At 44.9% G+C, this 9938-nt stretch overlaps 1 protein-coding gene across 1 annotated transcript; it reads right to left on the bottom strand.

Annotated features, from left to right (window-relative positions):
• Positions 1 to 1703: 1703 nt before the first annotated feature.
• Positions 1704 to 4979, bottom strand: LOC123071340 (UDP-glucuronic acid decarboxylase 1). The gene is made up of 7 exons (XM_044494883.1): positions 4364 to 4979; positions 3781 to 3928; positions 3611 to 3690; positions 3049 to 3132; positions 2885 to 2959; positions 2299 to 2391; positions 1704 to 2219 (listed from the first exon to the last, which is right to left on the bottom strand). The coding sequence occupies exons 1-7, from the start codon at positions 4919 to 4921 to the stop codon at positions 2031 to 2033; spliced, it is 1227 nt and encodes a 408-aa protein (XP_044350818.1). The 5' UTR covers positions 4922 to 4979; the 3' UTR covers positions 1704 to 2030.
• Positions 4980 to 9938: the final 4959 nt, after the last annotated feature.

Genomic DNA, 9938 nt, shown 5'->3' with positions numbered 1-9938 from the left:
GATGCCCTCCGCTCGGTCGGTTGTTTGTGGACACGTCGGATGTATCCGTGGATATCAATAGGTGACCCGCGTTGGAGTTGCCCTTATAGTTTTTGGGGAAGGGGTAGAAGTAGCTTAACTCCTCAAACTGATTTTTAGGGAGTTATAAGCCTTTTTGGAGCGGCCAGAAATGCTCTAATCCTACGGTACTTTTCAATCGCCAATACGCTCTTGAGCTCACATGACCAACAACCTGAAGAGGTTGTCACGTTGATTTCATCTTAACCTGAGGAATGTTCCAGGAAATTTTAGTTCTTCCATGTGCAACTAAGATTTCATCTTAACCAGAAGAGGTTATCTGATACTACATCCAAGGTCAGAGATCGTCGAAGTGGGGGACAGGGTCTGGTCATGAATTAGCATGTGCAGCAAAGTACATGATAATTCTTACACGATCTAATCAACAAACAGTAATGTGAAACGCAAAAGACCAGAATCAAATTGTTCTCTAGGGACTAATGGAAGACCAGAGTGCAGCAACTACGAAAAAAAATGCCCCATGCGCTCTCCCCAAGAAGTCTTGGCGCCTGCTTACCAAGTCGTGACAGGGGAGGACAGTCGAATGACCTGAGCCGGCAGCAGAGAATTCTTGGAGACATTGTTGCGCAACAGGTGTAGTTTAGGTGGTTTAACCTTTTCCTTGTGTCCAAATACAGAACACCAACTTCTTCAAGATCAGCCTGATAGAGGCCATGGTTCCAGAATATAAGCTCTTTTATGAACTTTTATGAACAAGATCAGGCTAGGAGCCTAGGAGGATGGTATCTTACTGAAGGGAGTTGCTGGCTGACACGAGCCAAATGGAGCTGCTGGTTCGTTGCAGAGCCAAATGGAGCAGTTTGGCTTTGTGAACCAACTCCACTCTGCGCTACTTAAGCAAATCACACGGCAGATGACCGTAACCTCACAACCGAGCCAAGATGCAACCACAAGGTCGTGCCCACATCCTCACCCGAGCCTGCATTGCTCTCACGCTCCTACTAACCACGGTAAACACCGCGTCGGGCCGCCGTCCCCCGCCCCCTACCCATGGCTCCGGCCAGACCATAACGCTCTACACCATCGGAGCCGCACCACCAAATGCCGGCGGCACCCCTTCCTCGAAACACCCCGCCTTCACCAGCCAAGGCCCGATCGGCCACCCCGGCAGCTGGCTGCGCACCTTGACGCTGCCTGGAGCGCTTCGGCCTGGCACTGTGACCGTGATTGACGAGCAGTTCCACGGCAAGAGAGAGTTTGGGCTGCCCTTGGCTGGGAAGCTGCAGGGCGTTCTTGTCACCAGCTTGGATGATAACAGCAGCCGTATGGTGGCAGTGAAGGCCCTGTTCACCGGCGCTGGCGCAGAAGACAGCATCAGGTTCTTCGGAGTCCATCGTGATGGCCAGGAGGAGTCTCATGTCGCGGTGGTCGGAGGGACGGGAAGGTACGACGGCACCACCGGTTTCGCTGTTATCAGAGCAGCGGATGTACCTGAAACAAGCGGAAATGTCAGCTTCAGCAGGATTCTTAGTTTCAGTGTGCACCTCAAGTGAAGGCCGTGAAGCCTCACATACCATTCTGCAAATCAACTTCTCTGCAAGAAGCTTCAGAGTTTTCGACAAGTGAAACTTGTAGACCGACAGTTCAAAACACACCGAAGGAACGAGACTTAACTGAACAGGATATATATGCAATCTCATCCCATTACATTTCACTTATATTAAGTATTCATTTTACAGTTAGGAGTTAACTGGAAGTCCAAAACTGAACCCAATAGCTCCTGAAATACAACCTCTTCACCTATCTTTCAATTCACTTCTATAGTTCCACATGTGGACAAAAAACCATTGGTTACTTCTGTCCAGTCTCACCAAGACGAAAACAAATTTAAATGATTCTACAAGGTCGTTATACAAACACAGAATTATACTGAATGGATCCAGTTGGTGAAGCACGTTTGCCTATATTCGCAGCATTCAGAACCGAATAGATTCATCTCAGTGTTGCCTTGGTTACTCATCCAAGATCCTTTTGCGGAAATCTGTCACCATCAAGGGAAGGCCTTCCTTCAGAGATACCTTTGGCTCCCAACCTAGCAGTTGCTTGGCCTTGGTAATATCGGGCTTTCTCATATGGGGATCATCAGCAGTGTTGGGCTTGAATTCAATTGTCGACATTGGGTCAATTGTTTCCTTCACAACCTGGAAAAAGGCAGGATATTCATTTACTACGAACCATTTTAGATTAAAAAAAAGTATCTAACAACACTCTTGTGCAGACCTCTGCAAGTTCCAACATGGTGAACTCTCCTGGGTTTCCCAGATTGAAAGGGCCAATATGTTCACTCTCCATCAGAGCCATCAATCCAGCAACCTAAAAGACATGGATGGAAATATCATGACAAACTTAGACTTGATAAGAGAAATCAAAAGGTCTGTGTAGCCATTGATCTGCATTCATCTAATAAAGATAAGCAAGCAGGTGATATGATTAAAAAACATTTGATATTTGTATGCAAAGGGGAAAAGTAGATGCAACAGACAAAAATCCTGAAGCTATATTTTCCCCTGCGAACAAACCTATCAACAGCTAATTTCCTTGGCCTCAGTTTATGTTAGTTATTTGAAAGTGTTTCTGTGAAGGTGTGGGACTGAATACTATTGGTCAAACAAAAAGCGCAAGAAGTTTCTACGGACAAAACATTTTGTTTCATCCAAGTTCATCGACTATACAGCTAAACTACAAAAGAAAATGTTACTCTGAGAAATTATAACATGGAACAACAGAGAAAAAGAATTGCAACTAACGAGTATATATGAACACATGAGACTATCAATGCACAACAAGAATATTGCACAGTGCTTACCAGATCAGAAACATACTGAAAACTTCGAGTTTGTTTTCCATCACCATATACTGTCATTGGATGTTTGCGCAGTGCCTGCAAGGATACCCATGAGACATATAGGTCAAGGCTTCAGCAAATGGTGCAGCTAAAAACTAGTAATACATGATATGTGGCTAACAGACCTGTGCAACAAAATTGCTAACCACGCGGCCATCATCCAGGCACATACGAGGGCCATATGTATTGAAAATACGAGCAATTCGTACCTGCATTTATGCCAGTTAGCAAAAGTTTGTAGAGATTTGGCTACAATTAAGACAGTGTGGTCACATGCGTTGTGCCAAGACACTAAAACATAGAGCATGTTAATGTAAACGGCATTTTAATCATTTATTGTCTCATGAATAATTATAGGATTCGAACAAAATTTAATGAATGAGTTGCACAGACCTAGATATTTTCACTTCTAAATAACTGAAATGGGATACATCAATTATGGTAACTAAAGATGATTGGATAATGCTTTCACTAGTTCACACTTTGCCAGCTAAGTGAATGCAAAGGAAAATCTTACAGGATCTAAGAGTGTACAAAATACTACCTGCGATCCATTATAAGTGTCGCAGTTTTGAACTAACCCCGGTTCAAAACTGCAACACTTATTATGGATCGAGGGATTATTATTTTCCTAATTATAACATAAACCCGGTCGAAAAGACGGAGTGGATATAACTAGATAATTACCGCAACACCACCACCACGATGGTAGTCCATAGTCAAAGTCTCTGCTGTTCTTTTGCCCTCGTCATAACAACTCCTAACACCTGAAAAAGGCAAGGGTTTAATCCTCTGGAAGTAATATGAGGTGCTGAGCAGTGAGCACATTAAAGTGGTATAAACTAATAATGCAGTACCTATAGGATTAACATGCCCCCAATAAGTCTCCTTCTGCGGATGCTCAAGTGGGTCACCATAAACTTCACTTGTGCTAGTTAACAAGAACCTTGCACCGATTCGCTTTGCCAGACCCAACATATTCAAGGTTCCCATGACATTTGTCTTGTACTAATTGTTAAGAGGACAAATTATACTGTATATCACTGAAGCACAATAAGAGTAATCTCAAATGATAGTGAAATAAAACTAGTTACAAAATAAGAGAACTCTCACGACTGGTCGTCTAAGGCAGTGTCAAATCTGAGAAAACAGTTATGTGCATCACAACAGACAATTATTTGTTCGAGATCCCCCCCTATTGCAAATGTAGGTTTTCTATGCAAAAAGTGGTAGATTAATGAAACAGAGCGCTCCTAAGTCCAAGCAAAACAGCCAAACAACCACCGCGTGCGCTTGATCCGGGCCACAACCATCACTATTGTGCCCGATCTGCATCAAGCATACCTCCGACCAACCGCACAAAAAGAAGATCGAAATCAAGTCGCTTTCAATGTAAGCAAATCAAACAGTATGTATAGATCCAGGCGTCGAGAAGGATATGATCGTCTTGATGGGGTTGTACTTGTAGTGCACGGGCGATGCGGGGCACGCGAGGTGGTAGATCCGGTCGACCTCGAGAAGGATGGGCTCGACGACATCGTGTCGGAGAAGCTCGAACCTGGGGTTCCGCAGGTGGTGCGCGACGTTCTCCTTCCTCCCGGTGAAGAAGTTGTCCACCACGATCACGCTGTCCCCCTGCTCCAGCAGCCTGTCGACGAGGTGGCTGCCCACGAAGCCCGCCCCGCCGGTGACGACGACGCGGCGAGGCGGCGGGCGGAAGCCCGCGGGGACGCCGCGGGAGTCCGACGAGTGGCCGGTGAAGGAGAAGATGGGGCTTCGCTCGGTGGGGTTGGAGGCTGACAGGGAGAAGAGGTAGGGGCGGAGGAGGAAGAAGGAGGTGGCGATGAGCGCACCGAGGAGGACGAAGAGGAGGCGCTGCTCGCGGAGGAGGTAGCCGACCCAGGTGCGCGGCCCGGGGCGCGCGGGCTTGGAGATCTTGGACGCCGGCGCGTGCGCCGGCGACGGCGCGTGGGTGGGGGACTTGTGGAGCTGCTTCATGGCGGGAGAGCGGCGGGGAGGAGCCGGTGTTTGGTGCGGTGGGTTGCTGGTGAGGGGAGGCCAAGAAAACGAGCTCAAGTGTGCGAAAAGGGGTACCCCATTTGTTGCGAATTGGCCCTCCAATATTTCCATTTTTTTGTTAAAAAGTGGAAACAACTTTGTTTTGCACCCCTGAAACTTTATGAAAGGTTGTGTGTGATACACTCGACGACAAAACCACGAGTTACTCCACAAACATATAAAAGCATCCGTGTGGTCTAGATGTTGGGCAGACGCTAAAGGTGAGAGAAATTGTTTAGCATCAATGCTAAAAGATGTGAGTGTAGATGTTAAAAGCAAAAAATCGGGTGCATGTGCCAAGCTTACCAATCAATGTTAAGCTAAATCAAATAACTTGTAGTTTGTTTATTTGTATCAAATTTCCATTCAATAATAAAAATGAAATTCCTAGTGATATGATTATAAAAGAGTTTGGAGAGGCAAACAAAAGAAAGTTGATGTGTCCATATTAGTGCTTGATAAGGATGTGTTTAGATGAGGAAGTTTGTATTGTAAGTTTCGATATTTAGTTCAAATTTGCATTCGGTGCCAAACTCTCCAAAGATACCTCCATGAGATAAGCTTTAAAGTGCTTTGGATGTTACCTTAATGTGGTCTTGGAGACTAGTTTCTAATGATTTGGTTTTAGCTGGCGTGTTGTACGGGGTACCAATAAAATATACGTCACAGTGGTGTCAATATCCATTTCATTAGCCTTCATTTTATTGTGCTTTTTGTTAGTCACCATCTTTCCTCTCATTTAATTTTTTTTAGAGAAAAGGCGTCGGCCGAGCTCGAGAAGAGCTCGAACCTAGCCCGACTTTGAATTAACAAAGCCATCAACCTGCCAGGATTACATGGAAGCAACATGCACAAATGGAGGAAGCGGAAAAAGGGATACAAGATGCAAAGAAGAACATCTCTAAGGCAACAACTAGGGCACGTTTGGTTGCCCACATGCAGCCCAACCAAGCCCGCGCGGAATGTGTGTGGCATGTTTGGTTGTCTGGGTTGCATGCGTTTTGTGGTCCGCACGGAACTTAAAGCAGACCGGAGCCTGACCCGACGGAAACTGCCGAATCGGTAGTTTCTCGCGAGCCTGGCTCGGCGCGGCCACGCGTGCGGGGGGGTTGCACGCCTCGGGCAGCGCGGAAGACGGACGAGACGGCTCATAACTCCCCCCCCCACTCTCCTGTCACCGCCCAACCCGCACTGTTCCCATGGCTCCCTCTCTGCCTCACCGCATCTCCCTCTCCTCTCCTTCGATGGCTCCGCCTCGCCCACCACCACGCCGTCCTCTGACCCCCGTCGACTAGTTGAAAGGATCGAGAAGAGGTGTCTAGAGGGGGGGTGAATAGACTCTAAGCAAGAAAAGTTGGAGTTTTTAATTTCTTTAAGTTCAAGTGGAGTTTTGACACAAGTTTAACATTCACAATACATATCAAACAAGCATGCAAAGAGTATATGAGCAGCGGAAAGTAAAGCATGCAACTTGCAAGAATGTAAAGGGATGGGATTGGAGTGTGCAAACGCAATTGGAGACACGGAGATTTTTGGGACGTGGTTTCGATAGGTGGTGCTATCGTACATCCACGTTGATGGAGACTTCAACCCACGAAGGGTAACGGCTGCGCGAGTCCATGGAGGGCTCCACCCACGAAGGGTCCACGAAGAAGCAACCTTGTCTATCCCACCATGGCCGTCGCCCACGAAGGACTTGCCTCACTAGGGTAGATCTTCACGAAGTAGGCGGTCTCCTTGCCCTTACAAACTCCTTAGTTCAACTCCACAATCTTGTCGGAGGCTCCCAAGTGACACCTAGCCAATCTAGGAGACACCACTCTCCAAGAAGTAACAAATGGTGTGTTGATGATGAACTCCTTGCTCTTGTGCTTCAAATGATAGTCTCCCCAACACTCAACTCTCTCTCTCACAGAATTTGGATTTGGTGGAAAGAAGATTTGAGTGGAAAGCAACTTGGGGAAGGCTAGAGATCAAGATTCATATGGTAGGAATGGAAATATCTTGGTCTCAACACACGAGTAGGTGGTTCTCTCTCAGAAAATGTATGTTGGAAGTGTAGGCACGTTCTGATGGCTCTCTCCTCGAATGAAGAGTGGGTGGAGGGGTATATATAGCCTCCACACAAAATATAACCGTTACATACAACTTACCAATCTCGGTGGGACCAAATCATGAAACTCGGTCGGACCAATTTAGCAAATAATGTGACCGTTAGGATTTTCGGTGGGACCGACATGTCAACTCGGTGGGACCGATATGGTTAGGGTTAGGGCATAATGTAATCTTGGTGAGACCGATTACACAAACTCGGTGGGACCAATTTTTGGTAATAAGCTAACCAGATAGTTGGTCAGGAAAACTCGGTGGGACCGATTCGTTCATCTCGGTTAGACCGAAATGTTACAAAGAGGAACAGAGAGTTTGCATTGTAATCTCGGTAGGACCGATTACGCAAACTCAATGTAACCGATTTTGGTAATGGATACATACAGAGAGATTACAATCCCATCTCGGTGAGACCAAGATCCCTATCGGTGAGACCGACTTGATTAGGGTTTGTGGCAGTGGCTATGACATTTGAACTCGGTGGCGCCGGATAGAAAGAATCGGTAGGGCCGAGTTGGACTTTTGGTTTGGGTCATATGTGGATGTGAGAAAGTAGTTGAGGGCTTTGGAGCATATCACTAAGCACTTTGAGCAAGCAAGCCATTAAACAACACCTCATCCCCTTTTGATAGTATTGGATTTTCCTATAGACTCAATGTGATCTTGGATCACTAAAATAGAAAGAGTAGAGTCTTGTGCTCGGAGATTGAGCCAATCCTTTGTCCTTTGCATCTTAAAGGGGTTCCACATCCTCTAGTCCATGCCACTCCATTGTTGAACTTATCTGAAACATACTAGGTAAAAGTGTTAGTCCAACGAGAGATATGTTGACATTAATTACCAAAATCACCCAGGGAGCACTTTGTGCTTTCAATCTCCCCCTTTTTGGTAATTGATGACAACATACATCAAAGCTTTAGATAAAGATATAGAGAATAACAAGTAAAACTTTGGAAAGACATGTAACATGCATAGGCTCCCCCTACATGTATGCAATCATGTAAATATGGAATATAGGAGCAAGTGAATGCATAAGCATGACAGAGTAAGCAATGTGTTACATGTATCTTGGCTATATGCATCAGAGCAAAAGATGTGAATGTGGAAAATGTACCTTCATGCTCATGGGTCCTTCTTGCAAACAGTATGTACATCAGCAAGAAAACCTCATACACATGACTGTGATGCATATACTTACCTTGTGGTCTTGAGTTGGCTTAGGATGGAATGAACCTGCGTAAACAAGGTTAGATAACACAGATACACCTACTGGCCAGAGCAAACAAAAGAAACCACAAGAGTACCAAGACTGGGATGGCATGTAGAGAGTGAGTACTGAGTACTCCATTTGATATGTACATGTCCCCAAAGGTAAAGATGTGCAATGAATTCAAGGATTTCCTTCCCTTAGATGTCTTGCTCCCCCTGAATCTAGCATGGGATACTGGGAGAAGATAGGGAACAGAAAATCAGAGCTCAAAGAAAAGAGATAGAGCTAATGCAAACAAACATGCATTCCCCTCTTGAAGACATGTGACTTCTCTCCTGTTGAACACCAAGCATCTGGGGTCCTCTCTCCCCTTGAGTATTCTCTCCCCCTATAGATATGATTAAGCTTTGATGTGATCTCTCTCTCCCCCTTTGACATCAATTTCCAAGAAGGGTTCTTCTGGATATTTGTCACGAATGGGTTTGGTCCTTGAGTCACAGAACAAAGAAGCAAGTTGAATGTGATGCTGGTAGAGGACAAGAATCATTGAGTGGAGCTGGATAAAAAAGGAATGCAGGAACAAGTGGCAAGCTGTCTTTCCTGTAGTGAAATTGGTGGTACCAAATTGTATTCTTCGGTTGCACCGAAAGGTTTCGGTAGGACAGAAGGCAATAGCCCGGTGTGACCGAGTTCATCATAGATAAAACACTTGTCACCTCAGCTCACTAGACAAGTAAGATCTCACAAGGATTTGCAAGGAATTAACTGAAGGATTTGCAATGAATTGGATGCATGGAATGCAGAACAAAAAGAAACAGAAAAGAAATCTAGATGAAGTTTTTTTCTGAAAGGGGAAACAAATATGCATGAGACAAATGCAAGAGCACAAAGAAGAACACAAGAAACCTTCATCTAGAGTTGGTCGGTGACAAAGTCACCTATGTTAGAGTATATTGACTTAGGAGTCAAGTGAGATCACTTGATCATAGGTCATACTCATCGTTTAAGCTCAAAATGGGGTTACCATTTTTCGTTTAAGCATCTTGATGTATTCACATCTTGTCGAGTTGCTTTGACTCATGACTTGGAGTAAAGCTTCTCTAAGATGGAATAACATACCTTGGGTGGTGGTGTTGATCGTGATCATGTAGTTGAACTTATGTGGGTTGCTCAAGGTTGATGTAGCTCATCAAGAGTTGGGAGCACCACTTTGGAATTTGAGTTCATCTTCCTACATGGGTTAGTTTTTGCAAGGAAGAGGACTTGTGTATCCAAAATGACAATCATGAATCTCAATAACAAATTTGTCAAAGGATATGTTTGAATGGTTTCGTGCTTCCTTGTCTTCAACCACCATTGTGTAGAGACTTGGTGATGTAGAGATTGCTCAAGATGTGAGTGAGTTGCAATCTCATAGATTTAGATTCACCCAAGTACCTACACGGGTTAGATAACATGCAAGGTGCAAATATATCCAAGACATAAGATTATCATCATAAGAGAAATATAAAGGATTAGTCATAGGATCATGTCTTGCATGTATCAAATGGAGTTCCTACTCCAAGTTTGAAGCATCAATGATGTTCAATTCACATCTTAACCTGCAAAACACTTTCTCATCAAGTGGTTTAGTGAATA

Source organism: Triticum aestivum, chromosome 3B (assembly GCF_018294505.1).
Source record: "Triticum aestivum cultivar Chinese Spring chromosome 3B, IWGSC CS RefSeq v2.1, whole genome shotgun sequence".
NCBI classification, from domain to species: domain Eukaryota; kingdom Viridiplantae; phylum Streptophyta; class Magnoliopsida; order Poales; family Poaceae; genus Triticum; species Triticum aestivum.
The sequence above is the reverse complement of the archived record's forward strand: the minus strand, read 5'-3'. Positions and strand labels throughout refer to the sequence as shown.

Coding starts and splice junctions, on each gene's coding strand:
- LOC123071340 (XM_044494883.1), bottom strand. CDS start 4,921: ATGAAGCAGCTCCACAAGTCCCCCACCCACGCGCCGTCGCCGGCGCAC. Junction 3,691..3,780: donor GGGGCATGTTAATCCTATAG/GTACTGCATTAT, acceptor TGCCTTTTTCAG/GTGTTAGGAGTTGTTATGAC. Junction 2,960..3,048: donor TTAGCAATTTTGTTGCACAG/GTCTGTTAGCCA, acceptor GTATCCTTGCAG/GCACTGCGCAAACATCCAAT.